Below are 27,460 nucleotides of genomic sequence, written 5' to 3'. Positions count from 1 at the left end.
GTCAAGAGAGATAATGGCGCTTTCAGTATATTGCGTTGAATGGAGGGCCAAAGGTTAGTCAACCTCCAATATTTTTAGAACTAATAAAGGAAAGTATTGAGAAACAGAAAATATTATTTAATGTCCCCACATTTTCTCTCCTGGCTTGCTTGCACAGATGGCCAGGAAATTAATCTTTAATTTGTAGCAGGACAATCAAGGAAAGTTGGCAGACTATCTGTGACTGTTAAGTATGATATGCACAATCAGGCTGACAGACCTGTCAGGCTGAAGGACCAGATTCAAGTTCACCGGACAGCTGAGTGGGAGCCTCCTTCTGCACTCAGATCTCCCCGCCGCCGGGGGGCGCAGTTACCCGGCCCCCTAAGTCCGAGCAAAAACCTGCCTCTGCTCCTAGACCTCTCCACCGCCGGGGGGCGCAGTCAGCCCGCTCCCCGACTCCGAACAAAAACCTGCCTCTGCCTCCAGACATCCCCGCCGCCGGGGGGCGCAGTTACCCGGCCCCCTAAGTCCGAGCAAAAACCTGCCTCTGCCTCCAGACATCCCCGCCGCCGGGGGGCGCAGTTACCCGACTCCCGTACTTCGAGCAAAAACCTGCTTCTGCCTCCAGACCTCCCCGCCGCCGGGGGGCGCAGTTACCCGGCCCCCGTACTCAGAGCAAAAACCTGCCTCTGCCTCCAGACCTCCCCGCCGCCGGGGGGCGCAGTTACCCGGCCCCCGTACTCCGAGCAAATAGCAAGCCGGGAGATCAACAAGGAAAGGTGAAAGAGGAAAAAGGAATATAGCGAAGCGGAAACAGGAAGAGAGACAGAGATCAATAAAATTAAACTGGGACGTTTCTGCCTTTCGCTTATACCTGTCCGCTCAGACTGAGTGGCGTTAGGGTCGCCGTTTCCAAGGTGACAGGGGCAGAGGGAGAGGAAAATGTCGCTCTTCGGGAAGAAGAAGACGGCGGAAGGTGAGTGACAGCTCGTCCCTGAGTCAGGCTGGGGCCACCTGAGCCCCGGGGCCAGGCTGGGGCCACCTGAGCCCCGGGGTCAGGCTGGGGCCTCCTGAGCCAGGCTGAAGATGTGTGGGGGCCACCTGAGCCCCTGGTTCAGGCTGAAGATGTGTGGGTCCCACCTGAGCCCCGGGGCTAGGCTGAAGATGTTTGGGGGCCACCTGAGCCCCGGGGTCAGGCTGGGGCCACCTGAGCCCTAGGGCCAGGCTGAAGATGTGTGGGGGCCACCTGAGCCCCTGGGCCAGGCTGGAGATGTGTGGAGGCCACCTGAGCCCCTGGGCCAGGCTGAAGATGTGTGGGTCCCACCTGAGCCCCGGGGTCAGGCTGAAGATGTGTGGGTCCCACCTGAGCCCCGTGGCCAGGCTGGAGATGTGTGGGGGCCACCTGAGCTCCTGGGCCAGGCTGAAGATGTGTGGGGGCCACCTGAGCCCCTGGGCCAGGCTGGAGATGTGTGGGGGCCACCTGAGCCCCTGGGTCAGGCTGGAGATGTGTGGGGGCCACCTGAGCCCCTGGGTCAGGCTGAAGATGTGTGGGGGCCACCTGAGCCCCTGGGTCAGGCTGAAGATGTGTGGGTCCCACCTGAGCCCCGGGGCCAGGCTGGAGATGTGTGGGGGCCACCTGAGCCCTGGGGCCAGGCTGGAGATGTGTGGGGGCCACCTGAGCCCCGGGGCCAGGCTGGAGATGTGTGGGGGCCACCTGAGCCCCTGGGTCAAGCTGAAGATGTGTGGGGGCCACCTGAGCCCCGGGGCCAGGCTGGAGATGTGTGGGGGCCACCTGAGCCCCTGGGTCAGGCTGGAGATGTGTGGGGGCCACCTGAGCCCCTGGGCCAGGCTGGAGATGTGTGGGGGCCACCTGAGCCCCTGGGTCAGGCTGGAGATGTGTGGGGGCCACCTGAGCCCCTGGGTCAGGCTGAAGATGTGTGGGGGCCACCTGAGCTCCTGGGCCAGGCTGAAGATGTGTGGGGGCCACCTGAGCCCCTGGGTCAGGCTGGAGATGTGTGGGGGCCACCTGAGCCCCTGGGCCAGGCTGGAGATGTGTGGGTGCCACCTGAGCCCCGAGGCCAGGCTGGAGATTTGTGGGCGCCACCTGAGCCCCTGGGTCAGGCTGGAGATGTGTGGGGGCCACCTGAGCCCCGGGGCCAGACTGCGAAGCCACACCATCCATCCTTTCTTTCATTATTATTGTTTTAAGATATCATTTAAAAATGGAAAAATATGTTTAAGTTCCTAGTAGTGTGGTCAGCAGTTTGGTCGCAATATAAATTATTTTGAATCTCGTTGTTGTCCTAAACACATGCTAGAAACGTGTTAATCTGAACAAGAGTCATCTTGGACTCAACATGCCAATTCTGTTTCTCTCTCCACAGATGCTGCCACACCTTCTGAGTGTTTGCAGCTTTTCTGTTTTTTTGTATTTGTGAGACTGCCCGAGTGTCTAGGGTCTTGCCCTTGCTGGAAGCATGTTTCACTTCCTCAGTTAGTTAAATTTGGAGATGTTGAGATGCAGATACATATTGCTAGTTTTTGCAGACATTGAAGAAAATGTATGTCTTAAAATATTTTAGGTCATTTTCCCACCAACTGTCTCAGTCTTTCCATTGCTATAATCCTTGTGCTGAAATCCCTACCTTTCTGACATCCTAATCTCCACCACCAAATCTAGTCCAAAACGCACCCATCAATATCCTACCCTGTAATAAGATGATGTGAGTGCAGGAGTGGCTGTGTTTTCGTGAGCTCTGGCTCCACTTGTCTCGTAATCCTTTATTTTATCCTGGTGCATATTAGGTTAGTGTACGACCCAGCTTGCAATGGCATTGTTGCTGGTGAGCCGGCATTCGCCTCCGGATGATGGCCACCATTGACAATGCTGTTCTGGATGAAGATCTCAGCTCTGTGGTGCAGGTCTTTAGAGGTCACTTTGACGATTTGTGAGGTATCCTTGAGAGAATGGGTGAGGTGCATGACAGAGTTCTTGCATTCGAAAGAGCCCCATCCCTGGTAAGGGCCCACCTTCGAGATGTTGCGCTTCTACTATTCCACTGCATGGTGTGTCATTTATCCTGATGGGTTCTCAGTTTGAAAATTGGCTGCCACACTTTAGTCTTGATTTGGAAGCAGGTTCATAGGAGCACAGCATATGCGGTCTACGAGGCTTGCTTGTCCCCACCCCGACCACTGTCCCTATTTTATCCTATCCTCAATGCTTGTCATGAGGGGTCGGAAGTGGCCGGTCAGGGTGTGTCATCTGGGCGGTGGGGTGGGGGGGGGGGTGTGTGTGTGTGGGGGGTGGGGTGTGTGGGGGGTGGGGTGTGTGGGGGGGGGTTGTGTGGGGGGGTTGGGGGAACTAGGCTGTGGATGCATGGGCGACGACATGGCGGAAGTGAAGGTGCTTCATTTGTTGGGATTCGTGACAGATCCTGTGGAGTGTTTGATGATTCTCTCTTGGCTTTGACCTTCTCGAGCAACATAGATGGTGTTATTATCCTCCAATTTTACTGTAATCCTGGACTCCCTTGTGATTATGTTGTTGATTATTTATTGTTGCCTTTTCTCCTGCAAGGGCGTGTGAGATGTGAGCATGAGGTCGAGTGTTGTCTGTTATCCTGTTCTAACAAAAATCATATTGAGTCAATTATATGAAATGTGGTCTGTGCAGAGTTTAACCTCTTACTGTCATTACGTATAATATCCATTGCAGTTTTGGGAGGGAAGTGCTTTTTTGACACCCCTTATCTCATTTATAGTGAAGATGAGTGGAGCTGGAGTGGAGTGGTGGGTGGATGGTTGGGGCGGAGTTGGATGGTACGGTGAGTTAAATCCTCACTGAGATTGAGGACCCTGCCCCAGTTAGAGCTAATCGTATTGGGTTTTTATTTACCTTTTTTATTATATTGAATTTAAGAATCCGAGCCTATCTCCGTGGATGCCTTGGGCAGATTATGTATCCCAGGGAGGACTGGATTCCTTCTTGATTTTTCCTAGCAGTTGGTATTAGAACATAAGAACATAAGAACTAGGAGCAGGAGTAGGCCATCTGGCCCCTCGAGCCTGCTCCGCCATTCAATTAGATCATGGCTGATCTTTTGTGGACTCAGCTCCACTTTCCGGCCCGAACACCATAACCCTTAATCCCTTTATTCTTCAAAAAACTATCTATCTTTACCTTAAAAACATGTAATGAAGGAGCCTCAACTGCTTCACTGGGCAAGGAATTCCATAGATTCACAACCCTTTGGGTGAAGAAGTTCCTCCTAAACTCAGTCCTAAATCTACTTCCCCTTATTTTGAGGCTATGCCCCCTAGTTCTGCTGTCACCCGCCAGTGGAAACAACCTGCCCGCATCTATCCTATCTATTCCCTTCATAATTTTAAATGTTTCTATAAGATCCCCCCTCATCCTTCTAAATTCCAACGAGTACAGTCCCAGTCTACTCAACCTCTCCTCGTAATCCAACCCCTTCAGCTCTGGGATTAACCTAGTGAATCTCCTCTGCACACCCTCCAGCGCCAGTACGTCCTTTCTCAAGTAAGGAGACCAAAACTGAACACAATACTCCAGGTGTGGCCGCACTAACACCTTATACAATTGCAACATAACCTCCCTAGTCTTAAACTCCATCCCTCTAGCAATGAAGGACAAAATTCCATTTGCCTTCTTAATCACCTGTTGCACTTGTAAACCAACCTTCTGTGACTCATGCACTAGCACACCCAAGTCTCTCTGAACAGCGGCATGCTTTAATATTTTATCGTTTAAATAATAATCCCGGTTGCTGTTATTCCTACCAAAATGGATAACCTCACATTTGTCAACATTGTATTCCATCTGCCAGACCCGAGCCCATTCACTTAACCTATCCAAATCCCTCTGCAGACTTCCAGTATCCTCTGCACTTTTCGCTTTACCACTCATCTTAGTGTCATCTGCAAACTTGGACACATTGCCCTTGGTCCCCAACTCCAAATCATCAATGTAAATTGTGAACAATTGTGGGCCCAACACGGATCCCTGAGGGACACCACTAGCTACTGATTGCCAACCAGAGAAACACCCATTTATCCCAACTCTTTGCTTTCTATTAATTAACCAATCCTCTATCCATGCTACTACTTTACCCTTAATGCCATGCATCTTTATCTTATGCAGCAACCTTTTGTGTGTCACCTTGTCAAAGGCTTTCTGGAAATCCAGATATACCACATCCATCGGCTCCCCGTTATCTACTGCACTGGTAATGTCCTCAAAAAATTCCACTAAATTAGTTAGGCATGACCTGCCTTTTACGAACCCATGCTGCGTCTGCCCAATGGGACAATTTCTATCCAGATGCCTCGCAATTTCTTCCTTGATGATAGATTCCAGCATCTTCCCTATTACCGAAGTTAAACTCACTGGCCTATAATTTCCTGCTTTCTGCCTACCTCCTTTTTTAAACAGTGGCGTCACGTTTGCTAATTTCCAATCCACCGGGACCACCCCAGAGTCTAGTGAATTTCGGTAAATTATCACTAGTGCATCTGCAATTTCCCTAGCCATCTCTTTTAGCACTCTGGGATGCATTCCATCAGGGCCAGGAGACTTGTCTACCTTTAGCCCCATTAGCTTGCCCATCACTCCCTCCTTAGTGATAACAATCCTCTCAAGGTCCTCACCTGTCATAGCCTCATTTCTATCAGCCGCTGGCATGTTATTTGTGTCTTCCACTGTGAAGACCGACCCAAAAAACCTGTTCAGTTCCTCAGCAATTTCCTCATTTCCCATTATTAAAACTCCCTTCTCATCCTCTAAAGGACCAATATTTACCTTAGCCACTCTTTTTTGTCTTATATATTTGCAAAAACTTTTACTGTCTGTTTTTATATTCTGAGCAAGTTTACTCTCATACTCTATCTTACTCTTCTTTATAGCTTTTTTAGTAGCTTTCTGTTGCCCCCTAAAGATTTCCCAGTCCTCTAATCTCCCAGCAATCTTTGCCACTTTATATGCTTTTTCCTTCAATTTGATACTCTCCCTTATTTCCTTAGATATCCACGGTCGATTTTCCCTCTTTCTTCCATCCTTCCTTTTTGTTGGTATAAACCTTTGCTGAGCACTGTGAAAAATCACTTGGAAGGTTCTCCACTGTTCCTCAACTGTTCCACCATAAAGTCTTAGCTCCCAGTCTACCTTAGCTAGTTCTTCTCTCATCCCCTTGTAATCTCCTTTGTTTAAACACAAAACACTAGTATTTGATTTTACTTTCTCACACTCCATCTGTATTTTAAATTCCACCATATTGTGATCGCTCCTTCCGAGAGGATCCCTAACTATGAGATCATGAATCAATCCTGTCTCATTACACAGGACAAGATCTAGGACCGCTTGTTCCCTCGTACGTTCCATTACATACTGTTCTAGGAAACTATCGCGGATACATTCTATAAACTCCTCCTCACGGTTGCCTTGACCGACCTGGTTAAACCAATCGACATGTAGATTAAAATCCCCCATGATAACTGCTGTACCATTTCTACATGCATCAGTTATTTCTTTGTTTATTGCCTGCCCCACCATCTCGTTACTATTTGGTGGCCGATAGACTACTCCTATCAGTGACTTTTTCGCCTTACTATTCCTGATTTCCACCCAAATGGATTCAACCTTATCCTCCATAGCACCGATGTCATCCCTTACTATTGCCCGGATGTCATCCTTAAATAACAGAGCAACACCACCTCCCTTACCATCCACTCTGTCCTTCCGAATAGTTTGATACCCTCGGATATTTAACTCCCAGTCGTGACCATCCTTTAACCATGTTTCAGTAATGGCCACTAAATCATAGTCATTTACGATGATTTGTGCCACCAACTCATTTACTTTATTCCGAATACTACGAGCATTCAGGTAAAGTACACTTTACTCTTAGGTAATGAGTAGTAGCATATGCTGAGGTGAGTTTGGTTAATCATGGATTAATTTGTTGATTGTTCGTGGGCCAACCTGGGCGTTTTCCCCGTAATGGTTTTTAAAATCTTCTCTTCATCTGGATGAGCAATGTGCTCTTCAGTGGGGGAGGTGCAATGCCATGGGTGTGGCTCAGAGATTACAAATCTGGTTGGGCTGTAGGTTTTTGGAGGTGCTGGAGATCCTAGGGGTGTTGATTTTTGTGTGCGACGGAATGCTCTGGGCTAAGCCTGTTCCTGGCTGCGTTTGGTATCCTGGTGCCCCCTGAAGCTTCAAATGTCCCTTCTCAAAGGCCTTAAGGACATCCTGAGAGGTGTGCATGAGGGCCTTGTTTAATTGTTCACCACCATTTACTACTGGACATGGCAGAACTGAAGAGCTTGGGTCTGATTCTTTGGTTGTAAGATTGCTTAGCTCTGTCTATCACTTGCTGCTTATGTTGTCTGGCACGCAAGTAGTCCTGTGTTGTCGCCTTATCAGGTTGACACCTCATTTTTCAGCATGCTCGGTGCTGCTCCTGGCATGCTCTCCTGCACTCTTCATTGAACCAGGATTGATCCCCTGGCCTGGTGGTAATGATAGAATGAGATATATGCCAGGCTATGAGGTTACAGATTGTGGTGAGTACAATTCTGATGCTGCTGATGGCTCACAGAGCCTCATTGATGCCGAGTTTTGAATTGCTAGAACTGGTCTGAATCCATCACATTTAGTACAATGGTTGTGCTACGTAACATGATGGACGGTATCCTCGAACGGGACTTTGTCTTCACAAGGACTGGGCGGTGCTCACTCCTACCAATATTAACATGGATAGATGCATTTGCGGCAGGCAGGTTCGTGAGGATGAGGTCACGTATATGTTTTTTCCTCTTGTTGGTTCCCTCACCACCTGTTTCGTTGCCCATGTTTGACCTGAAGCCATGAGATTTCATGGGGTCCAGAGTCGATGTTGAGGACTCCCAGGGCAACTCCCTACTGACTGTATATCACTGTGCTGCCACCTCTGCTGAGTCTGTCTTTCTGGTGGGGCAGGACGTATCCAGGGATAGTATGAATGTGTCAGGCTGTTGTTTGACTCGTCTGCGAGACAGCCAGCTCTCCCAATTTTAGCTCAAGCCCCAGATGTCAGTAAGCAGAATTTTGCAGAGTCGACAGGACTGGGTTTGCTGTTGTCATTTCCAGTGCCTGGGTTGATGCTGGGTGGTCTGGTTTCTTTTAGGTTATAGTGCCATTCATGGTGCAAGAAGAAATATAGCAATGTTTCCATTTTTTAATGGGCAAAAATATGTGAGGTTTTTATTGCTCACACAAGTGCGACAAGTGAAACCTATTTTCAAACCATGCTCCTGAAAAATACAGCAGTTTCAGAGCCTGATCACAGAATTGTTATCGGACAGAAGGAGGCCATTTCACCCATCGTGTCTGCACCGGCTCGCCAAACAGGCATCATCACTTAATGCCATTTCTCTGCCTTTTTCTTGTACCGCTGTACATTGTTTCTATTCAAATAGTCATCTAATGCCCTCTTGAATACCTCAATTGAACAACGATGCCCCCAACAATGTAACATTCCCAAAATAATGTAATGCAGTAATAGCCTAGATGTTTGTGCTCAAGTATGTTTAGAACCCACATTCTTCTGACTCAGAGGCAAGAGTGCTTTCACGATGGAGCCATGACCAGATATTGGGTGCATACACTCCATTAAGGGCTGCATCCTACTCAAATTAAGTTTACAAAGATTAGGTGCAGATTGATGCCTGTAAAGGACCCAAATTTCTGAAGACATAATGCTGGAGTTTAACCAGGTAGAATTATACACTTGCAAGCACAGTGCACTTGTAATCTTCCCATTAATAGTCTACTTACAAATTCCATCTTTTAGGACATTGTCTTGTAGGGTTATTTGGATTCGTTTTGGATTTGGATTTATTGTCATATGTACCGAGGTACAGTGAAAAGCATTGTACTGTGTACAGTCCAGACAGATCATTCCATGCATGAAAAACATAGGACATACGATAAATACACAATGTAAATACATAGCTAGAGACACCAGGTGAAGCATACGGAGTGTAGTACTGCTCAGTAGAGAAGATGCGTGGAGAGATTAGTTCAGTCCATAAGAGGGTCATTCAAGAGTCTGGTAATAGCAGGGGAGAAGCCGATTTTGAATCCTTTAGTGCGTGTTCTCAGACTTTGTATCTCCTGCCCGATGGAAGAGAGAATAACCTGGGTGGGAGGGGTCTTTGATTATGCTGCCTGCTTTCCCAAGGCAGTGGAAGGTGTAGACAGTCAATGGATGGGAGGCAGGTTCACATGATGAACTGGGCTGTGTTCATGACTCTCTAGTTTCTTGCGGTCTTGGGCCGAGTAGTTGCCATGCCAAGTTGCGATGCAGCCAGATAGGATGCTTTCTGTGTTGCGTCTGTAAAAATTGCGAAGAGTCAATGTGGACATGCCAAATTTCCTTAGTATCCTGAGGAAGTATAGGCGATGTTGTGCTTTCTTGGTGGTAGCGGCGTCATAGCGTCGACATGGGTAGACCAGGACAGATTATTGGTGATGTGCACACCTTGGAATTTGAATCTGTCAACCATCTCCACCTCGGCACCATTGATGCAGACAGGGGTGTGTACGATACTTCGCTTCCTGAAGCCAATGACCAGCTCCTTAGTTTTGCTGATGTTGAGGGGAGAGATTGCTGACGTTGAGGGGAGAGATTGCTGACGTTGAAGGGAGAGATTGCTGATGTTGAAGGGAGAGATTGCTGACGTTGAGGGGAGAGATTGCTGACGTTGAGGGGAGAGATTGCTGACGTTGAGGGGAGAGATTGCTGACGTTGAAGGGAGAGATTGCTGACGTTGAGGGGAGAGATTGCTGACGTTGAGGGGAGAGATTGCTGACGTTGAGGGGAGAGATTGCTGACGTTGAGGGGAGAGATTGCTGACGTTGAGGGGAGAGATTGCTGACGTTGAGGGGAGAGATTGCTGACGTTGAGGGGAGAGATTGCTGACGTTGAGGGGAGAGATTGCTGACGTTGAGGGGAGAGATTGCTGACGTTGAAGGGAGAGATTGCTGACGTTGAGGGGAGAGATTGCTGACGTTGAGGGGAGAGATTGCTGACGTTGAGGGGAGAGATTGCTGACGTTGAGGGGAGAGATTGCTGACGTTGAGGGGAGAGATTGCTGACGTTGAGGGGAGAGATTGCTGACGTTGAGGGGAGAGATTGCTGACGTTGAGGGGAGAGATTGCTGACGTTGAGGGGAGAGATTGCTGACGTTGAGGGAGAGATTGCTGCCATTGAGGGAGAGATTGCTGTCGTTATGTCACGCCATTAGGTTCTCTATCTCCCTCCTGTACTCTGATTCATCATTCAAGATCCGACCCACTATGGTTGTGCCATCAGCAAACTTGTGGAAGTTGGAGCCAAGTGTTTGGAGCTAAGTGTGAAGAATCTCAGGCCTCTTGATGAGTCAAGAGTCGATAGTCATCTCTAATGTCATGGAGTACTGGCCACCTGCCTGGTTTCTGCATTAGTAAGTGAACCGTAAAGACTCAAACCTAACGCCCATTGCCATTTGTATTCTCCTGAAACCAATTCTATCTTGAAGAAGTGCTTGTTATTTATTCTCTTTCCTCCCCATTGGCAGTAGAGTGGTTATTAATAGAGAGAGAAATTCATAGCTAAGGATTAAGGATGGTTTTGTAACATTTTTTAAAAGGGCATTTTTCAGTACTAGGTTATATTTGTGCATACTTGAAATATCTATTTAATGAACTAAAGCTTGCAAAATCGCGAGCAATGATATATAGTAATAATAGTAAATGATTTGATACAGTCCAATTGTTTTTTTGTACAGTGCAACATTGATATTCGGGTATGTTATTTCAAGCATTCTCAATTTCCCTCCAGATATAATAAAGGAACAGAATCGAGAGTTGAGGGGAACTCAACGATCTATAGCCAGAGATAGAGCGGACTTGGAGAAACAAGAAAAACAGTTGGTAAGTAGGTCAGAAATCACCTTGATGGAAATTCCAGGCTGAATATAAAGTCTTGGCTGCTTTATATCATCAGGCACTGGGTGAATAGCACATGTTAGCAAAAATCTAAGATTGTAAAATATTGTAGATTCCGCAAATCTGGAATAAAAGCAGAAACTGCTGGAAATACTCAGTCGGTCAGGAAGCGTCTGTGACAATAATGGTTCGGATAATGACCCTTTTCGGAATTGAAAAACAATACTGACCAATAGTGTTTAAAAAAGAATGGATCAAGGAAAGGAGAGGCAAAAGATTTACAATAAATAAAATTACTGAGAAAATTCTTAGGTGGCAAAAATGATATAAGAATGAAACAATAGAAACCACGAGAGAAATTAAAAAAAGATTATGAGACGGTGTGTGCGAATAGCTAAATGGATGAGGGATCAGCCACACGCTGTAAGCGAGAAACATGAAAAACTGCAAAGTGGAGCACACCCAGCATGGTGGTTAGCATAAATGCTTCACAGCTCCAGGGTCCCAGGTTCGATTCCCGGCTGGGTCACTGTCTGTGTGGAGTCTGCACGTCCTCCCCGTGTGTGCGTGGGTTTCCTCCGGGTGCTCCGGTTTCCTCCCACAGTCCAAAGATGTGCGGGTTAGGTGGATTGGCCATGCTAAATTGCCCGTAGTGTAAGGTTAATGGGGGGGATTGTTGGGTTACGGGTATGTGGGTTTAAGTAGGGTGATCATTGCTCGGCACAACATCGAGGGCCGAAGGGCCTGTTCTGTGCTGTACTGTTCTATCTATCTATCTATCAACAAAAGTTGCTTTCTAGTGTTCTGACTGAGACACCCAACTTCAAGAACTAACCTATTCCACGCCAAAATGTGAGTATATCATTCAATGCAGCTCTCTTGTCACATTGGCCGTCCTTTGAATGGGACATTAAATTGAGGCCTCGTAGGTGTTCTGATTGTGCACATCATATATGACAACAATTTGAAGAAAAGCAAGGAGTTCTTCCAGCAACCTTTCTCTTTCAATGACTACCACCCAAAAAGTATAAAAGATGAATTAATATTGTTGCATTTATGAGATTTTTTGTGTAAAACGCCTGCCACTTTTACCTATATAACTGTACTGCCTGCATTTCAATAATGAATTAGTTATATGTTAAACGTCTTGAAATGTTTCCGAGATGTGATAAGGCTGGTCTATAAATGCAAGACATCTGCTATTGTTGCCCAATTCTGTTCTGTGCATCCCAATTATATTAACAAATGAGCCTATTCCACCATTCGGTGTGATCACTTTACATCAATTTACAAATACCAATTGAATTAAGTTTATTAGTGAAATTATATGATCTTTTTTATTTTATGAATCCGTTTTAATTGCCAATCCAAAGATACTTGATGTAGTACCAAAATTACAGTTCACTTTATTGCAACAGGCAAAGATATTCAAAATTTCAAATGCAGAGCTCATGCCAAAGGTATGCTGAGAAACTGTTCATTCCAATTCCTTCCCTGCATGCTTTTCCTACAACTTGAGAAATGTCAGCCTTGTTAGAAATGATTTAGAAACATGTCCTATCTGATACCAAGGATCTCAGGCACTTCCTTTTTAAATGTTAACTTGTATTACCCCTCTCCTGAGCATTTGCCATTAAATAAAGACATGGAGTTACACATCTTCGGATATCCCAAAGCACTTTGGAACCAGTGAAGTATTTTTAAAGTGTAGTCACTGTTGTAATCCAGGAAATGCAGCACCTCATTTGGTTACAGAAAGGTTCCACGAACAGCAATGTGATAATGATCAGATAATAATAAAGTGGTGCCATGGGATCGTTTACATATGCGTGAGAAGGGACACGACGCCTTAGTTTAGTTTAGTCTTTTTTCTAAGAACTGGCACATGTAACAGCGAAGCACTTGCTCAGTGCTGCACTAGTGTGGGCCTTGAGATTGTGCTCAAATCTCTGGATTGCAGCTTGAACCCACAATGTTTGATTCAACATGTGATCCGCTATTGAGCCATATTTACGCGCTATAGCATTTGATTACAATGCCTTTCACACATTTGCTTTTAACCCTACAATAACTGCTTGCATTTATATAGCACCTGTAACCTCATAAAATGCCCCAAACAGCTTCGTAGGAACAAATATCAAACAAAATTTGATACATTTTACAGGAATAAGCACATTCACAGACTTTGTAGAGAAAGCAAAGTTGGAGATGTGCTGGCAGTTTGCAAAGACAGAGATCAAGAGTGATGATGATGGCAGCTTTAAAGGGGCTGGTCAGAACTAAGTACTAGTTATACACTCGAAAGGAAAATAAAATGCGGATACTGGAAATCTGAAATAAAAACAGAATGCTGGATAAACTCAACAGGCCTGGCAGCATGTGTGGTGAGAAACAGTTAATGTTTTGAATCCAAATGACCCAAGGGTTTATCCAGCATTTTCTGTTTTTACACTTGGTATATGCCTTGTTTATGTTTCTAGTTTTATCAGCTGGTGAAGGTCTATACCCAAGCCATTAACCTACCTTTTACTTTTTACAAGTTTTGATAAACCTGTTGAGTATTTCTAGCATTTTCTATTTTTATTTTCGATTTTCTGCATTAGATCGACCATAAGTTGTAGGAGTAAAAGTAAACTATTCGGCCCATCAGGTCTGCACTGCCATTCAATGAGAACATGAGTGATATGATAATCCTTAACTCCACTTTCCCACCTTATTCCCATAACCCTTGATTCCCTTACTGATTAAAAATCTGTCTATCATAGCCTAGAATAGACTTAATGACCCACCTTCTATAGTCCTCTGCAGTAAAAAAGTCAGCAGTTTCACTACCCTCTGAGAGAAGAAATTGCTCCTTATCTCTGTCTTAAATGGGCAATCCCTTACTCTAAGATTATGCCCTCTGGTCCTAGGCTGTCCTACAAGGGGAAGCAACCTCTCAGCATCTACCCTGTCAAGCCCCCTGAGAATTCAGTAGGTCTCAATAAGATCGGCTCTCATTCGTCTAAACTCCAATGAGTACAGGCCCAACCTACTCAACCTCTCCACATAAGAAAATCATCCAAAAACTGTGATCAACCTAGTGAAACGTCTCTGGACTGCTCCAATGTCGGTATATATTTCCTTAGATAAGGAGACTAAAACTGTTCACAGTATTCCAGGTGTGGTGTAACTAGTGTTTTGTATAGTTTTAGCAAGACTTCTCTATTTTATATAATAATAATCTTTATTGTCACAAGTAGGCTTACATTAACACTGCAACGAGGTTACAGTGAAAAGCCCCTAGTCACCACACTCAGGCACCTGTTCGGGTACACAGAGGGAGAATTCAGAATATCCAATTTACCAAACAGCACGTCTTTCGGGACTTGTAGGAGGAAACCCACACAGACATGGGGAGAAGGTGCAGACTCCGCACAGACAGTGACCCAAGCCGGGAATCGAACCTAGGATCCTGGCGCTGTGAAGCTACAGTGCTAACCACTGTTCTACCATGCTGCCTTTATTTCGCTCCTTTTGAAATAAAGGTCAACATTCCAGTTTTCTCCTGTATTACCTGCTGAACTAGCATGCTAGCTTTTTGTAATTAATGCACAGGGAACCCCACATCCCTCTTGTGCTGCAGCTTTCTGCAGCCTTTCGTCATTTAAATAATATTCAGCTTCTTTATTCTTCCTACCAAAGTGCATAACTTCACATTTTCCTTTGTTATATTCCATCTGCCAAGTTTTTGCCCACTTACTTAACCTGCCTACATCCCTCTGTAGACTCTGTCATTCTCGCCACTTGCCTTCCCACCTTTTTCACAGTAACTTAATTGCAGTGTTAATGTAAGCCTACTTGTGACACTAAAAAAAATTATTATTATGTCATCCGCAAACATGGCCCTCCATTAGTTAACGGTTACAATCCTGAGAATGCCCATCTTATCCCAATTCTTTGTCTTCTATTAGTTCGCCAATCCTCTGTCCATGCTAATGTACAGCCCCCAACACCATGGCATTAATTAAGTAGCCTTTTGAGTAGTGCTTTATCAAACGCTTTTTGTAAATCAAAGAATATTACTTCTACTGGTTCCGTTGGAAGAGTTTTTTCTCCTTATACTTGATATTTATTTCTACTTAACCAGGAAATGGAAATCAAGAAAATGGCCAAGATTGGCAACAAAGATGCTTGCAGGGTTCTTGCAAAACAACTTGTGCAGTTGCGGAAACAGAAGACACGTACATATGCTGTGAGTTCGAAGGTCACTTCTATGTCTACTCAGACTAAATTAATGAACTCTCAGATGAAGATGGCCGGTGCCATGGCTACCACAACAAAGGTACATATTAAATGTTTTGCTGCATTAATAAAAGAATGATTAATTTGTCAGTAAACATCTTGGGGAAAACTTTGTGTGTGATTGAAGTAAACATAAACTTGTGATTCTGTGTTTAAAAACAGTCCGATTTTAATGGGCATTATTAACTACAATGTTGTTGATTATGGCTTCAGTACCATTGAGTTATGCATATTTATCCTGTTTGTAGTGATATTCATGTTAGCCTACTTGTAATGGTGTTCCTTTTCCTCGCTTCCCAATTTGTGGATTTATTAGCCATGGATATTTGAGGCTAGTTATTCTCTTTTGGACTGGATGGATGTGAAGGCATGAATGGGATTTTTGCATAATTTTCTGGCACAACCTTTGGAGCTAGTTAGAAGAAGCAGATTTTAAAGCAACTTTCATGATGCAACATACAGGCTGCACTGTATTGTAGTATTTAGAAATTCTAGCCAATGCACTAATTTATTAACATCTGCAAAAGTTTTGGGGTCAAGATTAAGGTAAACTTGAAACTAAATTATTCTCAGCCCTCTATTGCAAAATATTTACCAGGCAATTTGGAAATAGAATTAAAATTGGTTAAGAATTATGATTAACTACAATTGACAAGATCAAACAACCATTTATATTTTTATATGCAGTGTTAGTGATTTACAGGATTAAATTGAAACAGGCTCTGTGATATTAAAATAAAATACTCATTTAAAGTTTTTATGAATGATTTCAAGGCATATAGGAATTTACAGTCCGTCTAGTTAAATAAATCAGGCAGATTTTAAAGAAATTGGGGAAGATGCACAAAATCATCAAAATCTTTCACTGATTTTAAAGGGAAGAAATGCGAAATTAGGTGAGAATGTCTTTATCCTCATAAGTTCACAAAATTCTTGGCTCTCAAGTGCTGTTACAATTATATTGCCTCATCCCAAATCCATCCTTTGTAGAAATAAAATTTGCTGCAGAGTACCAATAAAATTATTTCAAGTCGGCAGTTGAATATTCTCCTCACGTAAATTCTTCCATGCGTATACGAAAGAGATAAATTCACTTAAACTTCAGTTGCCTGAAGGAAATAACTCTGTGTTAGCAATGCCTCTTCAGCATGTTCAATATGTTACCAGATAGGGTGGCACGGTAGCACAGTGGCTTGCACTGTTGCTTCATAGCGCCAGGGTTCGATTCCCGGCTTGGGTGACTGACTGTGTGGAGTTTGCACGTTCTCCCTGTGTCTGCGTGGGTTTCCTCCGGGTGCTCCGGTTTTTTCCCACAAGTCCTGAAAGACATGCTTGTTAGGTGAATTGGACATTCTGAATTCTCCCTCAGTGTACCCGAACAGGCGCCGGAGTGCGGCGACTGAGGGCTTTACACAGTAACTTCATTGCAGTGTTAATGTAAGCCTTCTTGTGACACTAATAAAGATTATTATTATTATTTTGGAAAACACTTTGGGAAAGCACAGTTTGCATGTGTATGTGTGTGAGAGAAAAACTTAAAGATTATTTTTTTAAAAAGTTGATATTGCAGCAAATTCTCAAAGAATAAAAGCACAACCTGTGAACTCATTTTTTAATGAGTTCAGATATTTTTATGTGAATTAAAATGTGAATTAAATTTAGGGAATGTATTTAGGGGGGCATGGCGGCACAGTGTTTAGTACTGCTCCCTCACAGTGCCAGAGGCCAGGGTTCAATACCAGCCTTGGGAGGTGGCTGTGTGGTGTTTGTACATTCTCCCCATGTCCGCATGGGTTTTCTCCAGCTGCTTCGGTTTCCCCCCCTCAGTCCAAAGAAGTGCAGGTTAGGTGGATTGGCTAAACTAAATTGCTTCTTGTTGTCTAGGGATGTGCAGGTTAGGTGGGGTTACTGGGATAGGGTAGGGAGTGGGCATAGGTAGGATTCTCTTTTTCAGAGGGTTGGTGCAGATTCAATGAACTAAATGGCCTCCTACACTGTAGGAATTCTGTGATTCTACGGTTTTATGGAATGTCCTTGTAATTCCTATGGACTATTTTTCCTGTAGCGACTCCGAACTGGAAAATGTGTTTGCAGTCAAATTACAGAGCAAATGACTTAAAGTCTCCTGGACTCTTGCTGTAAATGATTATGTAGAACTGAGGCTACCCGTAGGAAATATCAACAAGTGATTGATTATTTTATGAGCCAGTAGTACAAATTTGAGTACTTTATTTCTAGGATTTCCCCGAAAGAGTTTCATCATGCAAGTGCAATATTATTTGGAAACACAGCTTCCATCTCAATAGGGAAATGTTAATATGCTTCATATTAATCTCTTGGCTTCCTTTTGCTGTGTAATTTTGAAAATTTAGTTTGCTGGCACAAGAAGTTCTATACATGTATGAAAAAGGGGTACAATATATCTTTGGATTTGTAGGTTTCCCTTGAGGCAAATTGGAGTGCCTTGAGCAAATACAACCATTTAAATCACATCTAAATGAGCAAGTACAACTTCCACCTTATTTTCCTCTCGACGTTAAGTGGATGTCCATGCTCAATATTTATTTTCCTATTATGTATAGGAATTGCACCATTCCTGAGTTATATGTTATGTTTAAGTGGCATTTTGGTTGCCTGAGCAATATTTTGGAAAATAGAAATTTAGGAATTTTGTTGGTTAGACCCCAATACAAATAGCATCCAATCAAAGATTATAATAAATAATAATCTTTATTGTCACAAGTAGGCTTGCATTAACACTGCAATGAAGTTACTGTGAAAAGCCCCTAGTCGCCACATTCCAGCGCCTGTTCGGGTACACAGAGGGAGAATTCTGAATATCCAATTCACCTAACAGCATGTCTTTCGAAGAAAACCGGAGCATCCGGAGGAAACCCACACAGACACAGGGAGAACGTGCAAACTCCACACAGTGAACCAAGCCAGGAATTGAACCTGGGACTTTCGAGCTGTGAAGCAACGGTGCTAGCCACTGTGCTGCCCTTTATAGATGATGCAGAAGGATTGAATTATTATTTAAAATTGCTAACGATTCTCCCACAGATTTATTAAATGACATACCACTGAAATAATTGAGAGTGGGAAAAAAATGCTTTATATTTTAGACAATGCAAACTGTGAATAAGAAAATGGACCCACAGAAGACCTTACAAACAATGCAGAATTTCCAGAAAGAAAACATGAAAATGGAAATGACAGAAGAAATGAGTAAGTGAAAAATGAAATTGCAGAAACTGATAAATTCTTGATTTCTCGAGGAATTAAGGGCTATGGGGAGAGAGCGGGTAAATGGAGTTGAAATCAACCATGATTGAATGGTGGAGTGGACTCGATGGGCCGAATGGCCTTACTTCCGCTCCTATGTCTTATGGTCTTATTTTCTTCAGCCAGAGAGTGGTAGGTCTGTGGAATTCATTGCCACAGAGGGCGTGGCGGCCGGGACGTTGAGTGTCTTTAAGACAGAAACTGAAATGAAATGAAAATGAAATGAAAATCGCTTATTGTCACGAGTAGGCTTCAATGAAGTTACTGTGAAAAGCCCCTAGTCGCCACATTCTGGCGCCTGTCTGGGGAGGCTGGTACGGGAATGTTAAGTATACCAATACTGGGTATAAAATATGCTTAGAATAGACTTTTTAAGCGCTATGCCATACAAAGCATAGCTTGGTGAGGATAAAGGATTTTAAACTGAAGCAAACCATTCTACATTCTTTGGGATACGATTATTTCCGAATGTCCCTTCCCCACCCACCCCCCAAAAAACACAGGAGTTACTATAAAACTTTCTGTAACTTTTTCACATTCTCAGAGACACAATTTAGATGCTGAATCTCAACACAATAAACTTCTTTAGCCCTGGTTGGGTGGGTTCCGTATTGCCTCCTTCCTCCACTGTGATTCTGTGCCTGCTTTTACTTAAAACTTGAAATGTTGCATACATGCACAGTGTCTCAAAACGGGCAACCTCAAGACCAAGGCCATGCCGGAATTTAGATCTTGCCACATTTTGGGTCGGGCAGTTCGGGTCAAGCCATGTCGTGTTGTCGAGCATCGGTCAGAGCGTAGAAATAGACTGGTGCACAAGCATTAGCGAAGGATATAACTAGTCAGACGCCACACTGTGTCAATGTGGCACCTAGCCAAATTGTCCAGGCAAGCTTATTTTATTTTACATTGATGCATTGCACATTCTAAAAATGTCCAGTTTTTGGACAACTCTGGTTTTCAGACAACTGGATTTAGACAATACTGTACTGCATCTATCGGGCTCGTCGTGGAGACTCCAGCTGGGCACCATTTAGCACAGGTTCCCACAAATGGGGACCAAGTGAAAATGGAAGTGGGGGGGGGGTCTCCCAGGCCATTGGAAGCCCCCCCGGTGTTGGCCTGTGGCCAGGGTGGAACACTTGCACTGCTGGTGCCATTCGGGCACCTTGGCACTGCCAGTCTGACATGCTGTCACTGTCACCTTGTGTGCCCAGCTGTCGTTGGCAGGGGAACTGCCAGGCTGGCATTTCCGAGGAGAGTTGGGGGGTGCAGGGGCCGCATGGCGGGGAGGGGGGGGGGGGGTGGTGGTGTTGTCGAGAGATTAGGGCGCCACTTAAACTCTTCCATGCAGGAAATGCGACTGTGTGTTCCTTGCCGGGCCACGATAAAAACCTAGAATGCTGTTCGATAGTGGTAGTGCCAGGATCGACCCAGCTAATCTCGCCAGAGCGGGCGCTTTTTAGTTAAATCGCGCCAATAGTTTCAGACAAAACTGCATTTTAAAAGTTGGAATGAGTTCCACTTTTGGCAGATTTTGTAGTGATGAGGTTTCATGTTTTGTCAAAATACATGATCTGCTGTGGTATTTCTTACTGACCAAAAAGGTCTTTATTGAATAGCTGCCTATTGCTTGTCCATTTACCGGCCTGTCCACAAACCAGCCTATCTACAAAGCAAGTTATCATAGAATCCATAAAGTGCAAAATGAGGTCATTGGGCACATCATGTCTGCACCGACTTACGAAAGACCACCCCACCCAGGCCCAATCCCCTGCCCTATTCCATTAAAAAAAAGATTTTGATTCAAGGCATTTTGCATATGTACATAACATCAGAAAACCACAACACTGCAGAAACAAAGAACACGGGCCCCCAACATTCCCGCCCTCTTAATTTCCCGCCCTTATTCTCCCCCCCCCCCCCCACACACACACACACACTGACAACTTAATTCCTCTTGAAGAAATTGATGAATGGCTTCCACCCCCTGGTGGGGTTCTGGGGATCGGATGGAGCCGTGGGGTTGAAGTAGGCTGCTCTTTCCAAGGCCCGTGCAGACTCGGTGGGCCAAATGGCCTCCGTCTGCATTGTAAATTCTATGAACTGTCTCCAGGCTATCGGGGAGGCAAAGCATTATACATCGACCTCTCTCCCCACCTGGACTCCTGGATCTTTCGACATGCCAAATATCGGCACCTCCGCACTTGGGGCCACACCTACCCCCAGAATCTCGGAAATGACATCCGAGAACACCTGCCAGAGCCCTCTCAGCTTCGGACATGTGCAGAACATGTGGACGTGATTCGGAGGGTCACCCGTACATTACCAATACCTATCCTCCACTCCTGCAACAAACTGGCTTATCCTTGCAACCGTCGTGTGGGACCTATGCACCACCTTAAACTGTATGAAGGTTAACCTCGCACATGATGAGGACGCAGTTACCCTCCGCAGGGCTTCCTTTCATGTCTTGGTCCTCATCTCCCCGCCTAACCCCTCCTCCCATTTGTGCTTTATCTCCTCCTGGAGCTCCCTCCCTCTCCATCATTTCCGTAAATGTCTGACACTCTCCCCTCTCTAATGTCATCCTCCAACAACAGCTTGTATTGCAGCACCGGAGGCAGCAACCCCGGGAAGGACAGCGCCTCTCTCCTCACAAAGGTTCCTCACCTGCAGGTATCTGAAGCCATTCCCCTTGGGCAACCCGGACATTTCCTCCAGGTCTTCCATGCCTGCAAACGTGCCCCTATGAACAAGTCTATGCCTACCCACCACCCTGGAACCTGACATCCAGCCCTGCTGGCACAAACCTGTGATTGTTATATATTGCCGCCCCGAACGACATGCCCTCTAACCCAAAGTGTTGCCTGCACTCGCTCCAAACCCACAACGCTGAAAGCACCACCAGACTCACGGAGTATCAGACCAGCCAGAATGGAAGGGGCGCCAACAACAGTACCCTCGAACTCGTCCCCCTACACGATGCTGCCTCCATCCGCCCCTACACCGTTCCCTCCTCCACTGCCCATTTCCTGACCATTGCGATATTCACCACCCAATAATAGTTCATCAAACTCAGCAACACCAGCACCCCCTCTCCAAAAACACCCTCCTCATCTGTGGTACAGTATTCCCTGGCCGCAAAAACCCGAGATTGTCACATTCACCTTCTTGAAAAAAGACAGGGGTACAAAGATGGCGAGATTGTGGAACACAAACAAGAACCTGGGCAGCACTGTCATTTTAACCGTCTGTGTGTGCCAGCCAGTGACAGTGGCAGCACATTTTGAAGATCAAAGTTTTCCATTTTTCAGAAATTATCAAGTTTCTCTTTGAGAATGGGATACTGAAGCATACACCAACATTTTCCCTGCATGCGGAGTGGAGTGAGCACAGAAATATATTGGAGAAATGGTGGTGGGGGTTCGGGGGAATTGGGCAGTTAGACATTTGGAATTTGAAGAATTAAAGATATTGTGGGTATGTTTTAATGGACTGAAGGATCAACCCCTAAGAATTAGACTTGGTTGGAACAGGAGTTAGGAGGCCACAGTGTCACTAAATGATACATAGTTGAGCTGTGAGCAGGAATTGATCCCATGAATCATGATGTAAAAATGGTTAATATACCTGAATCACATCTGCTCATTTCAGATCATTTTGGATGCCGCACATATATTTACGCTGCAATAGCCCAAGCCTAGGATAGCTATAATCTAAAGTCAATACATTAGCTAGAAAAGTAAGATGTGTCACTGAATAATAAATATAGAGTACCTGTAATTTTCGTTTTGACACTACAAAAAAATCGCAAGATAAACAATGCAGATAAACAACTAGACCACTTGCACTAAAGAAATTCCTCCTCATCTCAATTTTAAAGAATGTTGCCTTCTGTGTCCTCCGATTCTAGTTTCTCCTACTACTGGAAACATCTTCTCCACATCCACTCTATCTCGGTCTCTCAGTATTCTGTAAGTTTCAATGAGATCCCCCTCAATACTCCCAAACTCCCATTGAGTACAGACCCTGAGTCCTCAGCCGGTCCTCATGTGACGAGCCTTTCATTCCCAGCATCATTCTTGTCCTCTGGACGCCCTCCAGGGCAGGCATATCCTTCCTCAGATACGGAGCCCAAAACTGGTCAAAATATTCAAAATGGGGTCTTATACAGCCTCAACAGTACATTGTATTCTAGCTCTCACAAAATGAATGTGAACATTGTATTTGACTTCCCAACTGCCAACTGTAAGAGAATCCTGAACTAGGATTCCTAAGCTCCTCTGTACTTCAGATTTACGAAGATATTCCCTATTTAGAAAAAAGTCTGTGCTTCTATTCGTCCTACCAAAGTGCATAACTTCACACTTTTGCACATTGTAGTCCATCTGCCACTTCTTTGACCTATCCTGTCCAAGACCTTCTGCAGACTCGCCGCTTCCTCACTAATACCTGTACCTCAATATATCTTTGTATCATCTGCAAACTTCGCAACAATGCCCTCAGTTCCTTCTTCCAGATCGTTAATGTATATGATGTTCTTATTCTATTTGACAGCAGTCCAAAATAAAAAAATATATGGTTTCTTCCAGTGAATGATACATTAGATGACATTTTTGACGAGTCTGGAGATGAAGAAGAAAGCCAAGACATTGTGAACCAGGTGTTAGATGAAATAGGAATTGAGATTTCTGGAAAGGTATTTATTCATTTCATTTTTAGAGATTCACATCCATTTGAGGCGTGCAGATATTGTCATCAACCCAAAATATAAAATGTTTTATTTGTTTATACTAAATCCTAAAAGAGAAATTAATACCGCTGTTTGGTTTGTAAATGTAATTCTTTTCCTTCAAGGATGCATACCAGAGGGGAAAGCTCTAGTGCAAAGCAAGATGAGGTTTCAACAATTGGATTCTGATTTTTGTTTCTTACTGATAAATCCCAGATATGACACTATCGGAGGGAAAATTTGCAATGGTATTTAGCTCAGTACAATAAAATCACAAAATTAAGAGGAAGCAGGCAAATAAATTAACAGATTCTTATCTTTACTTGAATTTCTACAATGATGACAATCTAATCTCTTTGATCCATCAGTCTGATATTGAATGTAAATTAATTTCTGTCTGCACAATCCCTTTGTCAATACTTGGAGAGTGGTTTATCCTTTACCAAATTTTTATGCTGTTTAAACTTTTTTTATGAAAAACATCTAAAAGCTTAAAACTCTAGATGTCATGTAAATAACAGAAAGTAAGTACTGAAAAACATACCAGAAACTGGAATTAAATGTTCTCCTTTCATAAGCAACGAAACAATGAAGTAACATCAACTTTTTTGTTGCACCCAAGGCTATTTTTGTCACTAGGAACACCAGAGCTAGTTCTAAATATAGTTCAAACTAATTACTTTTTATTTAAAACCCCAATACGGTTGCAAATCATTGCAACTTGTAATTCATAGAAAAGATGAAACTTTGACTATTAAAACTGCTTCAATTTCATAAAGAGCTCTTTTTTAATTGAATGGGGATTCAAAACTTGGGCATAGATTTAAAATAATTGGTAGAAGGATTAGTGAAGTTGAGGATGGTGGTGATCGAAAGTTTTAAAACTATTCTTTAAAACTCCGAGCAGTCACTTTTTCCCTTTCGACCACCGATTTTCCTAATCAAAAAGACCCTTGAGTTTTCCTACATGGTGAATACAACGGTGTGTTCCGTACATTCATTAAAAATAATTGGGGGAATAATCCAAGTACAATACCTATGGAACTTTAGGCTGAATGAACTCTAGCTTCTATTATGTGAATATTGTGGATTTTCATTGTGTAATGCTACTGATTGGCATTTTAAAGTATCAGTTCTAAATGGAAGCTGATCTATAAAACATCAGTTCCAAGACTACCGGTAAAAGGAAAGGGTGCACAGGTGGATAACTGGCATTTTGCTTACAATGTGATATTAGCTCAAGCAACCATCTTGCCTATTGCCATGCCAATCACTCAAGCTAGGTCCACTGTAATCTAATTCAGAAGAGCAAGAAATAAACTATGAGCGGAATTTAATGTCTGCCCCATCCCCTGAAGGGCTGTGTGATTGGGCGGGAAGATGTGGGACAGAGTTCCTGTCACCTTCTTCCCTAGTGCAGGAAGGCTTGAGGATGGCCTTCCCAGTCAGAGACCAGTTGAATCCCTTAAGTGGCCACTTAATGTACGCTGACAGGCCTCATCCTGCTGCCACTTTTATTTAATCAGTGATGAGCAGTGGCCACATCATGGGGGTAATCATCGGGAATATCTAGATATGTAGGCATTGGGCCTAACACCAGATCCCTCCGTGCCATGCATATCATGCCTGATGGAAGCACCTGCCGGTGGAGCAGAGGGCTCTGGATTAAGGACACGTTCTGACCTTTAAATTGACTCTTCCTCTTTCCTTTTGTCGGAGCCTCCCTGTCCTGCCCCAGCGAACCCATCCTACTCATCTTATGCCTGGGCTGCATCACCTATGCTTTGCCTAGGTTGCAGTACTGGCAGTGGCCATAACTCCTGGTAAAGAACTTAATCTAATCAGGTCTCTTGAAAATAGCTGCAGCAGGGTTACCACTAGTGTTCCAGCTGGGAGACAGACCCTGCTACCATGACCATTTAATTCCACTTGATGCAGCCAAAATGAACCAACACAAATTTTGCAGTTTATGATAAAGCATGATAACCACCATGTACTAGTGAAAAAAAACCAAGCTTTGTCTCCAGAAAAAATATATTTTAATACTTGAGATAAAAAAAACTGCATATATTGTAAATTTGAAATGAAGAATGCTAATACAGTAATGTACAGGACTTGTCAGCTTCTGAAATGTGAAAAGGACAGGGTAATGTCTTTTGAGAACTGTGGGAGTTCTGACAAAGGCTTACTACCCAAAATGTTTCCTAATCTACTGCCAGATTATGATGGGCTGCCAGTGAATTTGCTGAATTTTTCTTGCTCTTTATTTGGTTTTAAATGACAGAGTACCCACATTGTATGTGAGTGAAATATATTGTTATCTCCACAGATGGCTAATGCTCCATCAACAGCAAAAGGTCTACCTACAGCATCCACGTCTAAATCTCGTATCTCAGATGAAGACATTGAACGGCAGTTGCGAGCTTTGGGAGTGGACTAATTATTCTGGCTGTTATTAGGGGAGGAAGAAATCTTTCTGTTCACATGTGAATAATGCCTTTTACCTTAACTAACTTGGATCTACTGTAGAGGAAACATTGGATAAAATAATGGGAGCGTCATGGATATTCTATATAACTTAACAAAAAGGTTAATTTCCAATGCCAGAAATAAAGCCAGGCTCTGCCTATCCTGATTGTATATTGCTGCTTTAAAACTAATTTCTCAAGGATTTTTGGAGTGGAAATAAACATTACTAACCATACATATTGTTTGTATGAGTGACAGATGTATATCAAAGCACAGTGCATGTGTTTAATTTGTTTGGCTCCACTTCTGGTGTAACAAACTATTTGTTATAGTTTCCCACTAAAATGAAAAAGAAGGGCAGCACGGTGGCCTAGTGGTTAGCACAACCGCCTCACGGCGCTGAGGTCCCAGGTTCGATCCCGGCTCTGGGTCACTGTCCGTGTGGAGTTTGCACGTTCTCCCCGTGTTTGCGTGGGTTTCGCCCCCACAACCCAAAAATGTGCAGAGTAGGTGGATTGGCCACGCTAAATTGCCCCTTAATTGGAAAAAATAATTGGCTAATCTAAATTTAAGAAAAAAAAAAAAAAAAAAATGAAAAAGAAGAAAATGTTTGTTGCCAATTAAATTTTTTTATATTCTGATGTAATCTATATTATTTACATCTCAATAGACAAAACTGTAGGTAGCAGTTTAATATTTTCAGTGTGTTTAAATAAACTGAAACAATTGAGTGACAGTTTATTCTGAGTTTCAGGTTTCATTGAGATCTAATTTACTAAAGTGGCTGTTACATAACTGTTTTTGGGTTGATGTGCAGTATTTGCATTAGCACAACACAAAAGCAGCACTCACTTGGGAGTTGGATTCTGATCTGATTTGCGTGTAGTGAAGCCTGATGGTGCGAGACTATCTTTAGTGGGTAGTGTCTAACTCTCTGGTGTCTTGGGCTTCATGCTGGATGCATAATAATAGCAGCCTGGAGAAAATCCACATTACAGAGATGTTCTGTGGTCCATTTCATGTCCTCATCACTTTATTAACTGAGGTTAATTTGCTTTAATCAGAGCGTGCACACTGTTGCCTGCTCTCTCCTAGCAGTTAAAATTACCTACACATGTCTCCAAACATTTATGTGCAGATAGCCTACAGCAAGGTATAGCTGGCAGAGTAATTTATCTTTACTAGTTGAACATTACATTCTACAAATAGCAGGCCAAGTCTGGTATCTACAGTGTAACAGCAGCCAAAATAATTACCTGGAGCACATTATAAGACAAATTCAAATAAATACTTTACAACATCCATGCTCTGTACCTTACTGTTGTTGAATAGTGACCGTAGAGAAAAAAATATATATTTACATTTACTTGAAGAATTCTTTTACAATAACACAAAAGCAAAATACTACAGATGCTGGAAATCTGATTCTACTTGGAGTCCTATTTGATTCAAAATATTAACTCTGTTTCTTGCTCCACAGATGCTGCCAGACCTGCTGAGTATTTCCAGCACCTTTTGCTTTTATTCCTCTACAATAACCATGAGTTAATAAATATATAAGTGGTGTCTGCAACAATTACATTTCAATAGATGAAAATGTATCTTCTAAAAAGTCATAGAAATCAAGCTAGTTTATTTTGGGTTGGTTGCAAACTTGTTGAAGTGATCATGCTTAAATTCTGTATTTATTGCAGCCTTAATGCGATGTTGCA

The 27,460-nt window shown here is 43.7% G+C and overlaps 1 protein-coding gene across 1 annotated transcript; it reads left to right on the top strand.

The window, feature by feature from the left end:
- The first annotated feature begins 703 nt into the window (after positions 1–703).
- chmp2ba (charged multivesicular body protein 2Ba) lies at positions 704–26,093 on the top strand. Its single transcript, XM_038801713.1, has 6 exons — positions 704–958; positions 10,869–10,960; positions 15,105–15,299; positions 18,385–18,487; positions 23,140–23,246; positions 25,609–26,093. The coding sequence occupies exons 1-6, from the start codon at positions 925–927 to the stop codon at positions 25,717–25,719; spliced, it is 642 nt and encodes a 213-aa protein (XP_038657641.1). The 5' UTR covers positions 704–924; the 3' UTR covers positions 25,720–26,093.
- Positions 26,094–27,460: the final 1,367 nt, after the last annotated feature.

Source organism: Scyliorhinus canicula, chromosome 7 (genome assembly GCF_902713615.1).
Source record: "Scyliorhinus canicula chromosome 7, sScyCan1.1, whole genome shotgun sequence".
NCBI lineage: Eukaryota > Metazoa > Chordata > Chondrichthyes > Carcharhiniformes > Scyliorhinidae > Scyliorhinus > Scyliorhinus canicula.
Note: the sequence above shows the minus strand (reverse complement) of the source record. Positions and strands in the feature narration are given on the sequence as shown.